The 23,957-nt window shown below is 33.2% G+C and overlaps 1 protein-coding gene across 2 annotated transcripts in view; it reads right to left on the bottom strand.

Moving 5' to 3' along the window:
- Positions 1-22,214, bottom strand: part of LOC114329646 (uncharacterized) — a 68,709-nt gene extending 46,495 nt beyond the window's left edge. The window contains exons 1-2 of one of the 2 annotated variants that reach the window (XM_028278824.2): positions 21,986-22,214; positions 5,635-5,821 (exon numbers count right to left, since the gene is read on the bottom strand). In XM_028278824.2, the coding sequence (XP_028134625.1) occupies positions 5,635-5,778 (144 nt within the window). In that variant the 5' untranslated portion in view covers positions 5,779-5,821; positions 21,986-22,214. The remainder of the gene's footprint in view (positions 1-5,634; positions 5,822-21,985) is intronic. The other variant, XM_028278823.2, reaches the window with a different exon arrangement.
- Positions 22,215-23,957: the final 1,743 nt, after the last annotated feature.

Genomic DNA, 23,957 nt, shown 5'->3' with positions numbered 1-23,957 from the left:
TTGTAATTTATTTATGTAAGTACAAAGTACCATTAAACACACAGTTTTTATAAATACAATATGACGATTGAAAGTCATCACTTTTATAATTTTTAAAACATTAATTTTCATTAATGTCACTGAATGTATTTTTTCGTAGCCACGAAGGGCATCTGACGTAATATGCTTAACGACGGGATATTATCAAAAAATATCACCTTAATTTGCATTTATGTAGCTTTCTATTGGTCAGAATCTCCTATGAATGAAATAATCACATTTATTAACTGAATTAATAATTTGCAATTATACAAAAAATAACAGTTATCCAAGAACATTCAAAAGCCCCATCTCTTTAAGCTAGTTATGACATTGTCAAGTAGAATGACATTCTAGTAATATGTACATATCCATACCAGTGTGAATTTTACTACACGTAATTTGCCATGTAAAGACAGAAAAGGTAGGGATAGCCGTAAAATATTTGCGAATTATGTACCCATAGCAGTGGCGTGCGGTGACATTTTCGGAAGAGGAAGCGATTCAATAAGGGTTTAACAAATATTTTCTTACGAGGGTCGAGATCAAAATATATACCTACTTAGTAGGTGTATACCTAATGTATTACCTGTTAACTTATATCGACTAAAAACAAGAACTACAAAAAATCAGGTATAGTGTTTAACCCAGTCTGAGAGACACGCACAGTCGCACACGCCTTGAGAATGAGATTCGGGTGATACAAATTCATTGAGGCAAGGAGGATTTACTCTTATAAGCGGGCCTCACTCCATCCCGCCCCAATGCTTCATACTATCCACTTCCCCTCCAATAGCACTCTGATGCGCTATATGGGCTCTCTATCAGCAAAGTGCTTATTATGTGGGAGTCCTGGATACAGGGACTCACAAACGAAATCCTACCCCGATCAATGCAGGTTAGTGACTCTAGTGACTTAGTATATCGTATATCTAGTGACTTATCATCGATCTGTACTGCTTGCTCAGGGTCGAGTCCCTGCTCCAGGCTTGGTTTCTTTAAACTTAAAAAGAAGAGTTCTATTCAAAATTGTTTTTATATTCCGATTTCGAATCACCTTCCATAACACACGACTTTCAACAATATGACACTTATTTACTTATACTTGAGTCCTATTCTCTTATCAACCAATGCAAATTTTTTGTCGATAACATCGTCGTAAAATTTTGGATTTTCTGATAATTGTTTAATAAATGCACTCTTTTTCAATGGATAATAGGGCTAACTTGGAAAGTCTGTCTTCACTTGTAAAATTTATTGTAAAACTTTTGATGCGTTTTAATACTGAAAAACTTCGTTCAACTGATGCACTTGTAGCTGGGATAGTTAGTACCTACTACTTAATTCACACAACTTGCCCACTTCACACAGAGACTGATTTAAACCAGTAGTATTCAAAAAATTCAACCGATTCCTAAGTATTTCTTTATCACTAATTTTAGGTGTTTCATAAATGACATTTAACTGAGAATGCAAAGCTAGATTATCAAAAAAAATCATAAATTAATCGTACTGAATTAAATAGGTACATACCTCTGTGGGAGATTTTAATGAATTATAATTAGATATATTAAAATTACATAATTCTACATATTTTATTTCTTTAAAATTTTCAAAGTGATAATTCATTTGTTGACAATATTATTAAAAATTTCGATGTATAATCGTCGATAGGTCTCTCTTTCGCCGACAATATCAATCATCATTATTTTTCTTTTAGGTTCAAAGCCCATATTTTCAGCTTTATCGCAAATTTTTTTTGAACAGCTCATTTTTTTAATCATTATAAGTCATCAAATTGTCTTATACAAAATGCAATGTCACTTGACTTTGTCTGTAAAATGTCGTAGGTACTATAAAATATCAGTAAAAGGAAAAATCTCAAAATGTCAAATAAAATATTAGTAAAAATATTAAGCAAAAAATTGAAATCGAGCCATTTGTACCTAAATACCTACCCCTTATAGCAGCAGTAACAGACTCCGCATCTCGTTTTCAGAATCGGAAGCGGTCGGACGAGCGCTTCTAGGCGTATCAAAATTCGCGTGAAAGGAACATGACTAGCGGGTGAGGTTATTAAACCCTGACCAATTTTTGAACGGGACAAATGCATGACAAGCAGCGATTTTGAGATGCGCTTCCGTCAGGATCGGACTGAATCGTTGAATTGTGTGCTTATTTGAGACCGTTCGTATGCGATCAATTTTTAATAATGTTTCAATGCCTATTAGTTACATAATAGATTACTTAGATTAGGGAAACATTGTTGATAATTAAATACTAATTAATAATATATGTATTTTTTTATATGGAAGAATAGGGAAGCGGTGCTTCCCCCGCTTCCATGGACCGCACGCCTCTGACCCATAGCCTTAAGTTAATAAAGTTAAAAAATATGAGGTCCATTTCCCCGATTTAAGTTTATATAGGCAACTCAAATTACACGGCCTGTCAAATTTTACCTGGCATTCTCCGTCTGTCTCTAGGAACTCTCTTTTGTATGTTGGCCACATTAAATTCGCTTCATGCCCATTCCATCCGTATTGACAGTTCGTTGCTATTATGTCATTATCGTTGTCGATAACATATTGTATTCAAATTTTTATTAAAAAAATGGAAAACAATAAGTAAGGTTATATACGTGCCAGTCTGTTCAAGTGGTCGTATGAACAAAAATAGGACTTTAGTTTATACTCCAAATTTTGAAGTAAATACTCCACGTGAAATGAATAAAAACAGAAGTAGATACCCAGCTTAAGTAGGTACTCCTAAGTACAGTTTGTTGCAAAAATTCATTTTTGATATGAATAAAAATATCTTTATGCTCTTTAGGATGAGAATCTACTCCATAAATTTGGAGTATAATAGTTAACAGACTTCAGTTTGATCGTGGCAAAGTTATGACTCACGAGTTCATGTTAAATTTGCACTCAAAACATATTACAAACTAAGAAGAAATACGTCCGATAGTGACTTGAAAGTTTTATATCGATTTAATAAAGAAAATGATAAATGTCTTTCGAATAACTTTTTGAGTGAATAATCGAAAGAAACAAGAGGTGGAGCTTTGCAACCCTGATAAAATAAAAATATTTTTAAGATATATGCAGGTGATCATAGGTGACGCAAGTTGTTAACTAGGTAATAGAAAAATACGCACTTTGGATAAAATTTCTTCACACTCCGGCGGATATAATAAAAGCTAAATAAAGTAAACTTTTCCGTGTGATCGATTGCACCCACATAAAACTAAAAGAAACACCTCTTCATGGTAATGAATATATCAATCGCAAAGGATATCAGAGTATCAACCTGCAAGTCACTTGCAATGCAGATGAGTGGTTTACAAGCGTAGACGCATCATGGCCAAGTAAATAGGTTAAATAGAAAGTATCTACTCTTATGTACCGTGAGCAGAAACTCATCACATCAAAATATTTTTATTCGTATGAAATAGAGTGCAAACTTATACTTTATGCTCATGCTCATGAGAACATACCCGTAGTTTAAACTCCGGTTTTATTCATACAACCCAGTGACCCATTCTCTGGTTTTGTATAAGTTGGTATATGATTCTATAATAGAGAAATGGGTATCATGAATAAATGGAAGATGTACAATGTACAATACGAGTAAACCAATTGGCTGGACTGATTTTCAGACAGCTTCCAGAAAAAATCCTCTATACATTAGTAGGCGAATCAACAAAGCACCAAAAAGCTCAAAACCTAGAAATTTTGTGCAGTAAGATGAATCGTCATACAACTTTTTGCATTCGATTCGAGAGAGTGTCTGAAAATTTTGTGAACTAAATTGATCTCCGGGAGATGAAAATTGCATTTTGTGCATAAGAAGTTCAATTATTTTTATACTCAAGGGATTTGAGGGTCGCTCTGAGTTCGCTCAGAGTTTCGCTCTGATCGGTGATAGTCTCCGAAGCACCTGGTGCCCAGGGAGGTACTCGTCCGCTGAAGGTTTATGTTATAATCATTCAAAATCAGTCAATAACCATTACTCGGGGGTTTGGGGGTAGCTGAGCACGAATTTCATGACGGCGATGGTCTCCGAGGTACCTGGTGCCCAGGGTGGAACTCGCCGCTTGGAGATTCATGTTATATTCATTCAAAATCCGTCAATAACCATTATTCGGGAGGTTTTGGTGGCCGCTGAGCACGAATTTCGTGACGTCGTTGGTCCCCAAGGTACCTGTGCCCAGGGTGGAACTCGTCGCCTGGTGTTTTATGTTATAATCATTAAAAATCAGTCAATAACCATTACTCGAGGGTTATGGGGTTGCTAAATATGGGTTTTTCATTAGTAAACTTTCTCAAAATACTTTTATAGTATATCCAAAAAAAATTATCCAAAAATATTTTTTAAATTTTGGCGTTTTTAAAGTAGTTCGTAGCATAGGTGAAATCAAGGTGATATAGATGTTACGGACAATAATTTAAATTGGACATTGACGTTAAGAGGCAACAGTAGCGATCAACAGGTTGCAACAAACGCGGTCCAAGATTGCGGCTGTAATTTTGAATATTTTGTAGAGATATTTGGCACACATAATATTCGTAATATAATAAAGAATCGCAGTACAGAGCACAATTTGAGAAATATATTAGTATGTGGAAATTACTCTGTAATTAAATACAATATTAAAAAACGAGCCTGTACCGCCATTAAGAAGAACAAAAAAATCCAAAAATCCACTTTCTTCAAATAAACTTTTTTATCCGATGCCTAGATTTTGTGTCATTTTGGACCTACTAAAATTTTCGGGCTCAGACGACCCCCAAAATTCTCGAGTAATGGCTATTGACTGATTTTGAATGATTATACATAAAACTTTAGGCGACGAGTTTTACCCTTGGCACCAGGTACCTTGGAGACTATCGCCGTCTTGAAATTCGTACTCAGCGAGCCCCAAAACCCCTCGAGTAATGGTTATTGACTGCTATTGAATGATTGTAACATAAAACTTCAGGCGAGTAGTTCCACCCTGGGTACCAGGTACCTTGGAGACCAATCGCCATAATGAAATTCGTACTCAGCGACCCACAAAACCGGTGAGTAATGGTTTTTGACTGATTTTGAATGATTATAACATAAAATTCCAGGCGACGAGTTCCATCCTGGCATGGGTACATTGGAGACAATCGCCGATATGAAATTCGTTCTCAGCGACCCCGAAAACACCCGAGTAATAGTTATTAACTGATTTTGAATGATTATAACATAAAACTCCAGGCGACGAGTTCCACCATGAACACTGTGTTCATCGATCCCCAAAACCCCGAGTATAATTATTGAATTCATTTCCGTCAATATTTCCCGAGTTATAAATTTTTCATTTTTCATCTCTTCGAGAACCAAAATGCAATTTTGATCTCCCGGAGATCAGTTTAGTTTACAAAATTGCCTGACACTCTCCCGAATCGAATGCAAAAAGTTCCATGACGATTCATCTTAATGCACGAAATTCCTAGGTTTAATGCTTCGTTGCCTCGCCTAGAGGTTTAATAAGATAATGAAAGTATGCTATATTGAAAAAATTAATATAAAAAGCTTTCAGATTATTAGACTTACACAGAAAATATTGTAAATAAATATACTTACCGCCATATTGCTCCCAGGTGGAAATAGTAAGTATCGTTTCCTTCTACTTAAAAGTACATTTTCCCTGTTTACTACTGTCACATCATTTTGACCAAGAATTATTCCAATACTTGTAAATAATATTAAGTTAAAAAGGAAAACCATTGTCACTGTATGTTCGCCATTTAGTCTCAAATCTGTAAAGAAGCTAAATTTAATTACCAAAAAAGCCATATTAGTCCTGTCGCCAGGGGGGGTACAACGGCCTCGTTAATTCAGATGGACTTACCCAAATTTTTTTTATGTATTTTGACCCGTAGAACACGAATTTTTTGGGTAACAGTTGATCCGGATGTCGATAAGATTGTTATAGACCAAGAACTTGAGGAATCAAATAACAGCGATTTTTGGCAAAACAAAACAATATTTTGTATTTTTTGGGTCATTTTAAGCAAAAAATATTTCTACAAGTTTTTTAGTAGGATGCACAGTTTTCGAGATAAACGCGGTTGAACTTTCAAAAAATCGAAAAACTGCAATTTTTAAACCCGAATAACTTTTGATTAAAAAATAAAATAGCAATTCTGCTTAGCGCCTTTGAAAGTTCAAGTCAAATTATGTCGGTTTTGATTATTTGCATTGCTAAAAATTTATTGTGTTATTGCTAAACAAAGCTACAAACAACTAGTGCGTGAGTGATGTTTCTATGATTTCTCATTTAAAATCGAACGAGTAGGTAGAATAGGTACTAGTGCAATCAAGACTATTTCTACGTTACATGCGTTAAAACGCATGTAAAAGCACGGGAAACCCTACGTGTTTATAGCTTTGTTAAACAATAAAAAAATAAATTTTTACCAATGCAAATAATCAAAACCGATATAATTTGACTTAAACTTTCAAATGCGGTAAGCAGACTTGCTATTTTATTTTTTAATCAAAAGTTATTCGGGTTCAAAAATTGCAATTTTTCGATTTTTTTAAAGTTCAACCGCGTTTATCTCGAAAACTGTGCATCCTACGAAAAAACTTGTAGAAATATTTTTTACTTAAAATGGCCCAAAAAATACAAAATATTGTTTTGTTTTGCCAAAAATCGCTGTTATTTGATTCCTCAAGTTCTTGGTCTATAACAATCTTATCGACATCCGGATCAACTGTTACCCAAAAAATTCGTGTTCTACGGGTCAAAATACATAAAAAAAACTTGAGTAAGTCCATCTGAATTAACGAGGCCGTTGTACCCCCCCCGGCGACATGACTATATGGTCTACGTGTTAGATATTTGTTACGTTTGTATATACAACGTTTGTTGTATATACAAATAATCTTTATAAAAAGTTCATAGAAAAAGCCAAGAAACTGGAAAATTTATTGCTGATGAAGAAAATTTAAATTATCATTATTCTCTTTGCCTTATCCATAGCTTTCCTAATTGCATTTCTCCACACAATTCCATTTTGGGTCATATCAATATTAATCCCATTTACCAACATGCCATGCCTAATCGTCTCCCCTTAGGTCTTCTTTGGTCTTTCTCTCCTACTTCTTTAAGGAATCTGCACTTCAGCAATTTTTCGTATTGGGTGATTATCGTCTCGACGTTGAACATGACCAAACCATCTTAACCTATGCTCTCTCATTTTGGCATCAATTGGGGCCACACCTGGACTTCCCCTAATATACTCATTTTCAATTTTATCCTTTTTTGTCACTCCACTCATCCATCTTATGATTCTTATTTCTGCCACATGCATTCCTTGTTCCTCTTTATTTTTCGCTGCCCAACATTCAGTTCCGTATATCATAGCCGGTCTTATGGCTGTTTTATAGAATTTTTCTTTCAGCTTTATTGGAATTTTTCTATCACACAACACACCACTCGCTTCCTTTCACTTCATCCATCCAGCCCTAATTCTACTGCATCTATCTCCATCTATTTCTCCATTTCTCTATAATACCGATCCTAAGTACTTAAAACTGTTCATCATTTCACCATCTAAAGATACCATTTTATTTGTAGTAACTTCATCTTTAAATCAACATTTAAAATACTCTGTTTTTGCCCTACTAAGTTTTAAACCTTTTTCCTCTAGAGCTTGTCTCCACTGTTCCAGTTTTTGGTCTTTCACTATTTCACTATTTAAAGTCTCCTTCACTTTTTTCTACTAACACTACATCATCAGCATGTTAACCTGTAGTTTCGCTTATATCTGGTCCAAAACTAATGAGAATAAATAAGGACCAAGCACCGAACCTTGGTGCAATCCTACTTTCACATGAAATTTACCAGCCTCTCCCACACCTGTCCTAACACTCCCTGTTACTCCCTCATACATATCTCTCACAATCCATACATATTCACCAGGGATTCCTTTCTTATTGCGTGCCCACCACAGAATCTCTCGAGGAACTCTATCATATGCTTTCTCAAGATCAATGAACACCATATGAGCGTTGGTCTCTTTATTCCTGCATTTTTTCATCAGTTGCCTTACAATGAAAATTGCATCTCGCAGGCAACCAAGTGACGTCATATAACGTTGAGGAAACGTCAGTTTTTGGTTGAATATAACACGTGTTTGAACATTACGTCATATAGACGTCGTTTTTAGATGATTTTAAATACGTAAGATTAATGACGTTAAAATTACGTTTAAAAAACGTTTTAATTTCAGACAGCCTAAGTATGACGTCACAAAATTGGGAGGAGCTTGCTTGTTTGTATTGACTCCAAACAATTTCGTTTAGGTATAACGCTAAATGTTCATAAGAAATTTCTCATTTATTGTTTACGCGGTTTGTGTCTTGTGTGATAAAATAAGACTTATCATTTAGATATTTAGTTGAAGAAACGTATTAATTAAGAGATTTTTATGCGTTTTTGCTCAGTGAGTTAGTTTAATGCAGTAATTCTTCTTGACAACTATTTGAGGTTATGTTTATTTGTTTTTAATTAAGCGTTAAATGAAGATATTAAGACAGCGTTAAATTAAGATATTAGTATGCTGGATAATTTGTTAATAAATTACTTATTAGTTTCAATGTTGTTTCAGTTTTGACACAGTAAGTAGGTATATATAACTAGTGAAAATTCTATAACGTGAGGGCTGGTACAATCATGCAGAATGAATATTACTTCTAGCGCACAAGCGATCTTAAACAAGTGGTAGTATACCTTCGACACATGGGACGTAGGTCTATAGGTTTCATGTTACCTATTTTTTATACTATTTTGAAACATCTGAAAGAGGTCACTTTTTGAAAGTATTAAAAACGTGATTTTACCGACGTATAAAGGTCGTCATCTTTTGACGTTTGAAAATCGTCACAATCTCGACGTGAAAAAAACGTAAATACGATTACGTTTTAAAATCGTCACAATTATGACGTCAAATCGATGAGACAAATACACGTGATTTTCAACGTCAGTACTACGTTATAGAAACACGTCAATTCGTCATTTTTATGACGTGTTATCTACGTTATAAAAACGTCGTTTGGTTGCCTGGTGTGGTTGATCTGCCCTGCATAAAGCCAAATTGATTATCGGATATTTCGGATTCTTCACGTATCCGTAGTGTGACCAACTAAAATTTAGTCGAATTCGGGACAAGGCTGAAAAAAAATCCGGGACTTTTCAATGAAAATCGAGCCATTTTTTTTAAATATAAAACTTTTAATATCATATTATATTTAAGATTTTTATGTTGACAAAAAAATTTTTGATGGAATGGGTTGTAATGATAATTACATTTTTGTTAGTTTTTGACGTTTCGACTTCCAATCCGGAAATCGTTCTCAAAAAATGAAAAATTAGAAAATAAACTAGGTAATGTTGGATTTTCATGTAAATTGAACCTTGGGTTAAAATATAGTTATCATTATTTGATATTCATGTTTTTAAATCGTCTTTTCAGAAGACGATAAGTAAAATACAGAAACCGAAAAAAGTCCATTTTAGTCTATTTGACTTTTCGTAGAACTATAATATGACGATATAAATTGAACCTTAGGTTAAAATATAATTATCATTATTTGATATTTATGTTTTTAAATCGTCTTTTCAGAAGACGATAAGTAAAATACAGAAACCGAAAAAAGTCCATTTTAGTCTATTTGACTTTTCGTAGAACTATAATATGACGATATAAAATGCATGCGTTTTGGATGTGGTACATATTAGTATAACAGTCTAGAAATTGTCAACTTTTTTTCGACCCACCAATTCAATTTGATGTGAATATCAAGCCAGTCGACCTTGGAACAATGATCAACTCCACGGGAGATTACTTACAGGAAGTCAAAATCAGAATAGAAAAGGCTAGAGCAAATTTTAACAAAATGAGGAAAGTGCTCTGCACAAGAGATTTGAAGTTGGAGCTAAGAGTTAGGTTAGCTAGGTGCTACGTTTTCTCGACTTTGTTTTACGGAATGGAAACTATGTAACTAGAATAATACGGGCTGTGGGTGTACAGAAGAATTGTAAAAATATCGTGGACAGAACACGTCACAAAAAAAGAGGGTTCTGAGAAAGATGAATAAAGAAATGGAAATAGTAAATACCATCAAAACAAGAAAATTGGAATATCTCGGACATATTACACGTGTATAGAGATACAACTTGCGCCAATTGATTATAGAGCAGTGGTTTCCAACCTTTTTGTACCTGCGCCCCCCTTTAAAAAAATAAAATTGTTGCGCCCCCTTAATTTTTTAATAATCTAATTTTACAAATTCTCAACTTAATCTTGAAAATTTGCTATTACTAGATAAGTTTCTAATCATTAATTATCAATAAAAACTTTACTTTCTTCTATTTCATCAGCAAGACAGGTAATTTTAAAAGTGGGATACATGTCAAAATTTTTCAGACTTAGTATTCACAGTTCTAATTTTTTCATAAATGCAGTAATCTTGTATTTCTGCGTAAACGCATGCGTTTGAGGCCCTTGCATTGATTTATTTAAAATACTGCCTCTTTGAAGAATATTAATTAATACTAAATACGCAAGTTTTACAAGGAATTTCGTGTCATAAAACAAGTTTGCTTATTCTCTATTATTATCAGTAAGAAATATGGCGATCGCTTCTTTTAGCTCAGACACCCTTTGAAGTACTTTGACACGAGAAAGCCAACGATCCTCACAATAATGTAGAATGACCTATATTCTGAATCCATTGCATCACACAATTTTGCGAAAAGCCTTCCTCTTAATGGGCTATTTTTGATAAAATTTACATCTCTTATAATAACTTCAAATACTCTTAGTATATCTCCATCCATATCTCTTAAAACAAGCGATTGCATATGAATCATGCTATGCGTCCAAACTGCACGAGGAGCCACCTTTCGAACTCTGCATGTAGACTGGCATTTTTCCTGCCATAGATGGAGCTCCATCTGCGCATATTCCCACAGAGATCTTCCACAGAATGTCACTTTCATTAAAAAAATTTTCAGTAGTAATTGCACAAGAGCTCTAAAATTATTGAATTTTTCCCGAGTGTCACTTTGACAGTTTTAATTTAATTTTAAATTATTTCAAAGTGTCACGAGGGCAAAAATTCTATAATAATTTTAGAGATCGAATGCAATTTGTTGCGATTATTTCATGAATAAAACTGTTCAAAACCAAAATTTTATTGTAATTTATTAATGTAAATACAAATTAATTCAATTAAACACGCAGTTGTTATAATTAATATTTCACGGTTGAAAGTCATCACTTTTATAATTTTTAAAACATTAATTGTCATTAATGTCACTGAATGTATTTTCTCGTAGCAACGAAGGGCATCTAACGTAATATACTTGACGACGGGAAATTATCAAAAATTATCAGCAGTAATTGCACAAGAGCTCTAAAATTTTATATTAATTTTAGAGTTCGAGTGCAATTTGTTGCGATTATTTCATGAATAAAACTGTTCAAAACCAAAATTTTATTGTAATTTATTTATGTAAGTACAAATTAGTACAATTAAACACAAAGTTTTTATAAATATTTGACGATTGAAAGTCATCACTTTTATAATTTTTAAAACATTAGTTGTCATTAATGTCACTGAATGTATTTTTTCGTAGCAACGAAGGGCATCTGACGTAATATACTTGACGACGGGAAATTATCAAAAATTATCAGGTATAATATCACAAGAGAGTGAGAATAAATTGAAAATAATGCGACAGTTTTTCGAAAATTTGTTGTCTGGCAATAGACACGAGAGCCCTGATTGCCAAATGACAACAAATTTGAGTAAAAAATGAAGCATTATTTTCGTATATAATATCACAAGAGAGAAAATTTTGCCGGCAATATTTTCGACTGGTATGAAAGTTTGTTGCCTGGCAATTTTCGCGAATTAAATTTTGACTTAAATCACGAGACGTCAGTTGAGTGATTTTGTCAAAATTTCATAAGCGAAAATTACCAAAAGGCAACGAACTTAAATGAAACCCGGAGAAAATTTTGCCGGTAAATAATTTTCTCTCGAATGATATTCGACAAGACTATTTCACGAGACAATTAATGCACCATATCAACGAAATATAATCTTTATTTATTTGTTATTACCAGACACTTTCGTGACGGATCTGTCGTAATTTTGTCGCTGAGAAATCACGTCGTTAAGGAGTTTTGTCAGTAGGAAACGATGCGTTGCTATGAAGTTTTATCAGTTAAAAACAGTCTAGTGAAATAGTCTTATTTATTCTTACTGTCGTGTGATAGTCGTAAGATTATTTTTTTAATACGTATATTATGGATATTTTGTTAAATGCGACAGTTGTCAAAACTAGGAACTGGTTGCCATTAAACAGAAACAATCTACTTAAAAAAATTCTATCGGTAATTTTCTACAGTAGATAATTCTCACTATAATTTTAATCTGATTGGACAGAATTAAACACGTGATCAAATATCTTACTATACGATTGGAAGTTAAAGTCATCAAAAAATAATCGATTTAATTTAGATTTCTGTAGCTTTCTATTGGTCAGAATCTCCTATGAATGAAATAATCAATGATATTAAAAACTTCACTTCACTCGCTGTAGTATTGCCTTCAATAACTTACGTATGTTATCAAGTGTGCATCCTTAAGAATGAAGATAGTTTTATTTTCTATTAATTGATCTCAGAGATCTTCAGAGATTCGTCTTTCTTCGTATTACCTGCAAGTGGAATGATTTTAAGTTGATCAGCATATGATTTACTGAGCATCATAGCCATTATGCCAATAGATTCAGATAGCATTAGATAGCAGGTCCATCCATTTTTCTGACCCCTATTCGACGTCTTTGGTTTGTATTCGAAAATGATATTTTGGAAACATCTGCACGACCCCCTTGCAACACTCGCGCGCCCCCCTAGGGGGGCGCGCCCCACAGATTGGAAACCACTGTTATAGAGGGAAATATTCAAGGAAAAAGAAGCATAGGAAGACACAGAATATCGTGGCTGCGCAACCTGAGAGAATGGTACGGATGTACATCAAATTAACTTTTCAGAGCAGCCGTCTCTAAATAAGATGGCACTTAAAGAAGAAGTTTGTACATTGTTGTATATCTCCCTATTGTATCGGCAGAGAACAACAAACCATGGTATTTGGGTAATATAAACAAGAAATAAAACAATGTACGAAATACAAATACCTGGGCATGTGGCATCTGGCATACCGAATGGTGTACGAATGGATGAAGATATAAAGCACCGAAACAACGAAGGAAGAAAAACTTAAAAGATAGTGAAGCAAACGTTTCGTTAAAAATAGTTTGTGTATATCATAGGAGCATAGGTCATAGATTCTTTCTTTAAAAAACTTTTTTTTACCATATTTTCAGTGAGCCTACTTAAGAGCGTGACATAAAAAATATAAGTTATTATAAATTGTTTTTCAAACGGTTTTTTAATTAGTCCAGAAAGCCACTGCGCATCCGCTAGGAAAAATATTCTAATTCGGATTTTTTGCACAATCTTACTCAAAAAGGACTCCTTTTAACAAATTTGCATGTTGCCAGGACCAAAAGGTGGTCAAAAATTTTTTAAACGTTTTTTTTTGTTTTTTTCCTAAAATTATTTTTTTTTGCATGGAACAAAGTTTTTTTAGGTTTTTTGGATCATTTCAAACAGAAAAGTTCTTTAGTGATTTTTCTCTAAAAATGATAGTTTTTGACATATAAGCGATTAAAAATTGAAAAATTGCGAAATCGGCCATTTTTAACGCTCAAAAACTATGTGAAAAACTGAAAATCTGAATGTTGCCAAGGTAGGTAGATATTCTTTAAACATAGATTGATGAAATCCCGAAGAGTTTTTTGCAATATAATATTCAAAACTCCTTTGTTTTTAATTGCTAATCAAGCGTGCGCGACACTATTTTCCACCGACAGTATGGTGCAAATGAAAGGAATAAATTCGTTATTTCGTAAACCGGCGACTTTAAAAAAAATCCCGAAACAGGTCGATTTTTATTTTTAAGTTATGATATTGTGGCATATATGGTATACTAGTGACGTCATCCGTCTGGGCGTGATGACGTAATCTATGATTTTTTTTAAATGAGAATAGGGGTAGTGTGGTAGCTCATTTGAAAGGTTCTTCAATTCTATATTCAGTAATGTAAAAATTTACATAATTATTTATACAAGGTGTCCTTCTACTTCTTTTTTTGTCAAATAATTTAATTTAATAAAAAAATTTGGACACCCTGTATAAATAATTATGTAAATGTTTATATTTATGAATAGAGAATTAACGAACCTTTCAAATGAGCTAGCACACGACCCCTATTCTCATTAAAAAAAATCATCGATTACGTCATCACGTCCAGAATGATGACGTCACTAGTATACCATATATGCCACAATATCATAACTTAAAAATAAAAATCGACCTGTTTCGGGATTTTTCCTTAAAGTCGCCGGTTTACAAAATAACGAATTTATTCCTTTCATTTGCACCATACTGTCGGTGCAAAATAGTGTCGCGCACGCTTGATTAGCAATTAAAAAACAAAGGAGTTTTGAATATTGTATTGCAAAAAACTCTTCGGGATTTCATCAATCGATGTTTAAAGAATATCTACCTACCTTGGCAACATTCAAATTTTCAGTTTTTCACATAGTTTTTGAGGGTTAAAAATGGCCGATTTCGCAATTTTTCAATTTTTAATCGCTTATATGTCAAAAACTATCATTTTTAGAGAAAAGTCACTAAAGACCTTTTCTGTTTGGAATGATCCAAAAAAACTCAAAAAAACTTTTTTCCATGCAAAAAAAATAATTTTAGGAAAAAAACAAAAAAAAACGTTTAAAAAATTTTTGACCACCTTTTGGTCCTGGCAACATGCAAATTTGTTAAAAGGAGTCCTTTTTGAGTAAGATTGTGCAAAAAATCCGAATTAGAATATTTTTCCTAGCGGGTGCGCAGTGGCTTTCTGGACTAAATAACAATTTTGATAAAATGTTGAATTTTTTTAATATATCTTAAAACTGAAGCCTCACACAATCGATTGCGATCTGCTAAATACCTTTTGTCACGGTTTGCGCAAGTACAGCTGTTTATTTATGCAAGTACAGATAAACAAATTGAATAATTTACAAACTATTTGGTCGATCAAGCTTAGATTTAGCACACTTCAATAACTCATTAAATGTCCTAATTTCCAGTAGTTATATTACATACATGAATAAAAAACCGCTATACGCCGTAAAAATGATTGGCGCATACAATATTCCAGCTACAAAACTATGTGAAAAAGTTAAAATTTGAATGTTACCAAAGTAAGTAGATATTCTTTAAACATCGATTCATGAAATCCCGAAGAGTTTTTTGCAATACAATATTCAAAACTCCTTTGTTTTTTAATTGATAATCAAGCGTGCGCGACACTATTTTCCACCGACATGCGACAGTATGGTGCAAATAAAAGGAATAAATTCATTATTTCGTAAACCGGCGACTTTAAGGAAAAATCCCGAAACAGGTCGATTTGTATTTTTAAGTTACGATATTATGGCATATATGATATACTAGTGACGTCATCCACCTGGCCGTGATGACGTAATCGATGATTTTTTTAAATGAGAATAGGGGTCGTGTGCTAGCTCATTTGAAAGGTTCTTCAATTCTCTATTTAGTAATATAAACATTTATATAATTATTTATACAGGGTGTCCTTCTTATTCTTTTTTGTCAAATAATTTAATTTAATAAAAATTTTTTGGACACTCTGTATAAATAATTATGTAAATGTTTACATTACTGAATATAGAATTGAAGAACCTTTCAAATGAGCTACCACACGACACCTATTCTGATTAAAAAAATAATCGATTACGTCATCACGCCCAGACGGATGACCTCACTAGTATACCATATATGCCACAATATCATAACTTAAACATAAAAATCGACCTGTTTCGGTTTTTTTTTTAAAGTAGCCGGTTTACGAAATAACGAATTTATTCCTTTCATTTGCACCATACTGTATACACACAACAATTGCCAGGGCCACCTTCATAAAGATGAGAAAATTCTTCTGCAACAGAGATATAAGCATCCCTCTACGATTAAGAATGCTAAGTGGCTACGTATTTAACACGCTATTATACGGTGTAGAGGCCTGGACTCTCAAACAGAACAACATAAAAAATATTGAAAGTTTCGAGATGTGGTGCTACCGTCGAATGCTGAAGATAAGTTGGGTTGAAAGAATCACAAATCTTGAAGTAATACGAAGGATAGGAAGAGACCCAGAAATTTTATTAACGATAAAACGAAGAAAACTCGAGTATTTGGGTCACCTGATGAGAGGTCATAAATACGCATTACTTCAAAATATAATGCAAGGAAAAATAGAAGGAAAACGGAATCCAGGCCGTAGAAGAATGTCGTGGATGCGGAATTTGAGAGAGTGGTTTGGCTGCACCACTAATGAACTTTTTAGGTCAGCTGTAAACAAAATCAGGGTAGCCTTGATGATTTCCAATCTCCGATAGGAGTGGCACAACAAGAAGAAGAAGTATACACACACATGCAACGGTGGAAAATAGTGTCGCGCACGCGTGATTAGAAATTAAAAACAAAGGAGTTTTGAATACTATATTGCAAAAAACTCTTCGGGATTTCATCAATCGATGTTTAAAGAATATCTACCTACCTTGGTAACATTCAAATTTTCAGTTTTTCACATAGTTTTTGAGCGTTAAGGTGATACAGTAGCGATCAACAGGTAGCCAAAACGCGTTCCAAGATTGCGGCTGTAATTTTTGAACATTTTTTTGAGATATTTGGCACACGTATTCGTAATATAATAAAGAATGGCGGTACAGACCCCAATTTGAAAAATATATTAATATGTCGAAATTAGTCTGTAATTAAATACAATATTAAAAAAACGAGCCTGTACCGCCATTAAGAAGAACAAAAAAATACACTTTCTTCAAATAAACTTTTTTATCCGATGCCGAGATTTTGTGTCATTTTGGAACTACTAATGAAATAAAAAATTTTAGTAGTTCCAAAATGACACAAAATCTAGGCATCGGATAAAAAAGTTTATTTGAAGAAAGTGTATTTTTTTGTTCTTCTTAATGGCGGTACAGGCTCGTTTTTTTAATATTTTATTTAATTACAGAGTAATTTACACATATTAATATATTTTTCAAATTGGGCTCTGTACCGCCATTCTTTATTATATTACGAATACGTGTGCCAAATATCTCGAAAAAATATTCAAAATTACAGCCGCAATCTTGGAACGCGTTTTCGCTACCTGTTGATCGCTACTGTTTCCTCTTAAAAATGGCCGATTTCGCAATTTTTTAATTTTTAATCGCTTATATGTCAAAAACTATTATTTTTAGAGAAAAATCACTAAAGACCTTTTCTGTTTGGAATGATTCAAAAAACCTAAAAAACTTTGTTCCGTGCAAAAAAAATAATTTTAGGAAAAAAACAAAAAAAAAAACGTTTAAAAAATTTTTGACCACCTTTTGGTCCTGGCAACATGCAAATTTGTTAAAAGGAGTCCTTTTTGAGTAAGATTGTGCAAAAAATCCGAATTAGAATATTTTTCCTAGCGGATGCGCAGTGGCTTTCTGGACTAGTAACAAATAGACGAAGTGAAGTATTAAATATAAAAATGTTTTAATAATACCTATTATCTTACTCCCGAGAAAGAAAAATCCAAAGACACAAAAATTATAATAAATATATTTACTAAAAACACTAATATACTTTTTCCACACCTTTTTTAGACTGATACATACATAACTTAAAAGATTAAGCAACGAATAACATACTGTCTCTGTGCACATGCGCACAGAATAATAAATATTCACTCTCTATCGCGACTAAAGAAGTATAACTTTAAAAATAAAAAAATAAAAGTTTGTGTTGGGGATCGAACCCGCGTCTATTTGCAAGGGTAGTTTTGAAATTCAAACATCTTATATTTTAACCACGGAGACATATACATCATGCGGGAAGATAGATCAACTGAACGTTTTAAACTTTTGACAGTTCTGAATTTAACCAAATTAGTTTGATTTTTGTGGAATTGAAATATTAAAATACAACAAAACATAGAGTAAGAAAACAATATATTAGCTGAATATTGGTAGAAATTTTGTTGGTAATCAAATTATGTATGTAAATCAAAGCATTACATACTAACTGCGTTCCACGGTCACCTTTCAGTACAGATTCTTATGAAGAACAGTGTTGCCAAGAGATATTAATATTTATATTAAAAAAATTTAAAGTATTTTTATACCTCGCTTGGTCTATTAAATTTGTTAGTATGTATGAGAAATCTTGTAAGCTGTCAAAGCAAAGGGAGTTTAGCTCGGTGGTAGCGCTTTCGACCGGAGATCGAAAGGTCCCTGGTTCGAATCCGTGTGTTATCTAACTTTTTTTTTATTTTTAGTATTGTTTTAATAAAATTTTTTGGAAAGTAGTATGTAAAAATTAGTTTAATCTTTAAATACAAATTACCTGTTGAAAGTATATTTATTTCGTTGAAATCATATAATAGAAGTGTAACATCTTACGTGCGTAAAAAGTACATGTTTTAAAAAGTACATTTTTAAGGCACTCATGTGAATTGCAGAATTCGCTTCGCTCATTCTGCAAACTTTCACATGCGTGCCTTAAAATTGTACTTTTAACACTTATATCATAAATAACTATTAAATATAATATTAATCCCAGGCTAATTATAATTAATATTCAAATGATATATCTTTAAAATCGTATATGCTTTTTATCATGAGGATCTTTCAGTGCGTCACAGTTTTTCGATTTCTTTCTAACGCATTAAATTGCATGTGACAGAAAAAAACCCACGTCGGTGATTACATTTCGTCGGTGACATTTATAACATTTATTCTAGTTGTCAATAGATGGCGCTATAATCGAAAAAAACATTATTTACGAATTATATAATATATCTACGAATATAATCTGTTCAATTTATAAGACTATACAAATCAAAGAAAATACCATTTTCTAAATGCAATAAACACAATTGATTTGATGTTATGCCAAATTGCAAATAAAATGTGACAACTGTCAGATTTAACTAAAATGTCATGTCACTAAAATGTATATTATCACGGACTTACCTTTTTTTCTATCATTTGTGACGCACTGAAAAATGCTCATGAAAAGAAGCATAAATATTTTTCATAGTACCTATCTATGAATTATTTAAAAATAATAAAACCCACAGATTTTCAACAAGATGTTTTGGACTTCTGGAATATTCTATTTAGACGGAATTTAGCTCGTCTGCTTAAAACCGGCAACACTGAGCTGCAAGGTTCCATAAGTTTTATATTGGGATATGCTGCCCACACTGCAAAGTGACTGCGGAACGCAAAATAAGTAGGTTCATTTTACCTTTTTCAAGTAGGTACCTATGTAATTTTTTATTCCGATACTGAAACATTTACAATTACGTACCTGTTGATTTTAAAAATTATTTAAAAAGTCACTACAATTATAAACTTGCTTTTTTCTCTGCCCTTACAACAATAAAAACTAATATACACAACATTTCTTTACTTATAACCGACATATTGAACAATTGTTGACAGGTCATTGTAATTACCCAATCAGAGCACGTTTAACGTTTCAGCTGCGCCCAGGACCAAGACTTTTGATGAATTCGCGCACATATACATTTACTCCCAAACGCGCATAAGGAAGTATAACTTCAAAATTTTTTTACTCAACCCCCCTTCCCATTAAAGATTTTGGGGGTAGTGTCCGCCCCCGCTAAAGGTTTGATGTAATTTAGTTGAAAACTGGTCTACAAAATGTCCCCCTCACAAATAAATTTGACGTGTTTTTGCATATTTTTAGATTTTTTATATGGATAAAATTATATAGAAATCAAAAGAATTACAAATTATGAAGAATAATAATTTATGGGTCGTAAAGATACCTAAAGATATTTTATGGATTTGTCAATCGTCAGTGTATATTTTTCATTAATATAATGACAGAGATGGCTACAACAGATCTGACATGAAGAAAAAATATAAAAATAACCAAAAAGAGCTCAAAGAAGAGATATCGGATTAATAGAAATTCTTGAAAGCAAAAGACGACAAAATCTTGTGAAAAAGTAAAAACAAAAATTTGTTGTAATAGTTTCATATAGATAATTATTTCAATATACATACAAGGCGAAAACGGCGGGTTCGTTGGAAAAAATATTCCCATGAGATTTTTTTTGCATAATCACATTCGTGAGACACCCCAGAATAAGGTTCAAGAAGTCGCCCACGCGAAAATTTTTCCAAATTAAAAAAAAAATTTTTTAATCAAATTGAAAAAATCAATATTCTCGGCCCGGACAATCTTTTTTTTTAGATTTTTCGGACCATTCCGGATAAAAAAGATCTCTTGTAATTTTTCTCTAAAGTTGATCGTGTTCGAGTTATAAGCAATTTAAAATTTGGAAAACGTGAAAATGGCCATTTTTAAGACTTAATAACTCGGATAAAAATTATTATTTAGAAAGTCAGAAAGTGACTAAATCAAATTTAAAGCCCCCCTACACGATCCTAAAGAAGTTTGTGTCATTAATTTATTACTAAGCTGTTATTTTTAATTATTAATAATGAGCGATAAGATCGTATTGATGCGACTGTAAATGTGAGTGCGAGTGAGATGCGCCATTGGACTGCCTGAATGGCATCTCTTTCGCACTCATCATGGACGGCCGCCTAATACGTGCATGGCGCTCATTATTATATCTTAAAAATAACAACTTAGTAATCAAATAATGACAAAAATTTCTTCAAGATCTTGTATGGGGGGAATTAAATTTTCATTTAGTCGCTTTCTGACTTTCGTAGTACAGTGGAACCTCGATAACTCGGATTAATCGGGACCACGACCGATCCGGGTTATCGAAAATCCGAGATAGCCGAAGAATATGGTAAAAATTAATAAAATACGGTATACTTACAGATAAACTCCGTTAGAATTGAAATAACATGAAATATTTTTATAAATATGCACAGTACATATTACCTACTCATTACAATTATAAAAAAAACCAAACCCAAACAATACAAGACACACAATACTAAAGACCATTGTTTATAAAATAATTTTTTAAATAGTCTTTCCTAAACAATGCTGACAGTTTGAAATAAAAAGGAATAGATACTGCAGACAGCTGGCTGTTGTTTCTGCGGCGTGTACTATGAGTAATTTTTAATCTCGTGTTCAAATTACACACATAAGTACACGACACAGAGAGTCTAGACACATTATCTCTCAAATATTATATTACATACACTTTTATTGTTGAAAGGATTGTCTGATAATTAACTATTTTGATTGGAAATAAGCCACAATTAAATTGAAAAATACAAAATATTGAAAATCAAAATGTTTATCTGATGAAAATCGGTCCGGGTTAGCCGGACTTCCGGGTTATCGGGGGCCGACTTATCGGGGTTCCACTGTAATAACTTTTAACCGAGTTATTAAGCTTGAAAATCGCCGTTTTTTTCAATTTTAAAATGCTTTTACCTCGAAAACTATCAACTTTCGAGAAAAATTATGAGAAACCTTTTTATCCAGAATGGTCCACACAATCTAAAAAAAATTGTCCGGGCCGAAAATATTGATTTTTTACAATTTGATTAAAAAAGATTGTTAAAAAAATTTGGACCACTTTTCGCGTGGGCGACTTCTTGAATCTTATTCTGGAATGTCTCACGAATGTGATTATGCAAAAAAATCTCATGGGAGTATTTTCTCCAAAGAACCCGCCGTTTTCGCCTTGTCTAATAACGAATGAAAATTATTTTAATTTTAGTATTTCAGATTTTCATACTTACTTCAGAAGGTCTTGTATACTCTATTTGAACTTGCTATTGTCAGTTTTTAAAACGAGTTTTGTTGGAATGAAATTGTCTAATACTGAAATGTTTGTATAACTGTTTAGTCTTTGTTTTATTTGCAATAATTAAAGAAGTACAGAGTCGGATATGTTAAAAATTGTATTGTATAGGCTGTGTTTTGCTGTTCGATACGAGAAGGCATTGCTATAGCCTAATGTTTTTTGTTATGTTGGTACACTCTTCATATGAACGTGTCTGATGTTTCATTTGAATCTGTCAATTTATTTTTTATTTACAAGCCATTTAGTTTCCACGCAGGGTCGTCGAGTTGGATGAGCGGGCCCCGGTAAGAAGTGATGAATGGGCCCTCCGGCAAAAAGTGAAGAGCAAAAATTTTTTTTAATTTTTAAATAAATAAAATTATCAATAGTAAATAATAAGAAACATTTAAAATATAAATTTTATTAAATTTTGATTATATTTATAATATTGAAAATATTTATAATACAGGTGCTTTTTTAGTTTTCTAATTGGCAATGATATCTATAATTTTCGAAAAATCACATGATTTTACCAAATCATTCTCAATGCACAGGAATAAAGAGACCAACGCTCATATGTTATTCATTGTTCTTGAGAAAGCATATGATAGAGTTCCTCGAGAGATTCTGTGGTAGGCACTCAATAAGAAAGGAGTCCCTGGCGAATATGTAAAGATTGTGAGAGATATGTATGAGAGAGTAATGACTAGTGTTAGGACAGGTGTGGGAGAGACTGATAAATTTCAGGTGAAAGTAGGATTGCACCAAGGCTCGGTGCTTAGTCCTTATTTATCCTCATTAGTTTTGGCCCAGATAACAGCGAAACTACAGGGTAGCATTCCATGGTGCCTAATGTATGCTGATGATGTAGTGTTAGTAGGAAATAGTGAAAGAGACTTAGAACAAAAACTGGAAGAGTGGAGACAAGCTCTGGAGGAAAAAGGTTTAAAACTTAGTAGGACAAAAACAGAGTACCTATTTGAAGTGTTCATTTAAAGATGGAGTTACTACAAATAAAATGGTATCTTTGGATGGTGAAATGATTGTGAAAAGCAATAGCTTTAAGTACCTAGGATCGGTATTACAGAGTAATGGAGAAATAGATGGAGATGCATGCAGTAGAATTAGGGCTGGATGGATGAAGTAGAAAGAAGCGAGTGGTGTGTTGTGTGACAGAAAAATTTTAATGAAGCTGAAGGGAAAATTCTATAAAACAGCCATACGACCGGCTATGATGTAGGGAACTGAATGTTGGGCAGTGAAAAAGAAAGAGGAACAACGAATGCATGTGGCGGAAATGAGAATGCTTAGATGGATGAGTGGAGTGACAAAGAAGGATAAAATTAGAAATGAGTATTAGGGGGAGTTATTAGGGGAAGTCTAGGTGTGGCACCAATTGAAGCCAAAATGAGAGAGCATAGGTTAAGATGGTTTGGTCATGTTCAACGTCGAGACGTTAATCATCCAATACGAAGAATAGCTGAAGTGCAGATTCCTGTAAGGAGTAGGAGAGGAAGACCAAAGAAGACCTGGGGGGAGACGATAAGGCAGGACATGTTGGTAAAGAGGATTAACATTGATATGACCCAAGATAGAATTGTGTGGAGAAATGCAATTAGGGAAGCCGACCCCGCATAGGGATAAGGCAAGGAGAATAATGATGATTCTCGGATGATGAATTGCGGAAAAATTACGTCATTGGTCTTGTCGACGCTGGGCCCCTTACATCGGCAGCCCCCGGTAAAATGTACCGACTGTACCGCCTTCTCTGCGGGCCTGCGTGTCACAGTATTTTTTACAATGGAAACAATCAAGTATCGTACAGTTATTTAATGTTTATTATTGGAAGGTATAAAAGCAAAGAAAATTTATGAACGAATGTTGAAAATGTATAAGGACTCTTCTCCTTCAATTCTTTTTCTTCTTTT

Source organism: Diabrotica virgifera, chromosome 7 (genome assembly GCF_917563875.1).
Source record: "Diabrotica virgifera virgifera chromosome 7, PGI_DIABVI_V3a".
NCBI lineage: Eukaryota > Metazoa > Arthropoda > Insecta > Coleoptera > Chrysomelidae > Diabrotica > Diabrotica virgifera.
Note: the sequence above shows the minus strand (reverse complement) of the source record. Positions and strands in the feature narration are given on the sequence as shown.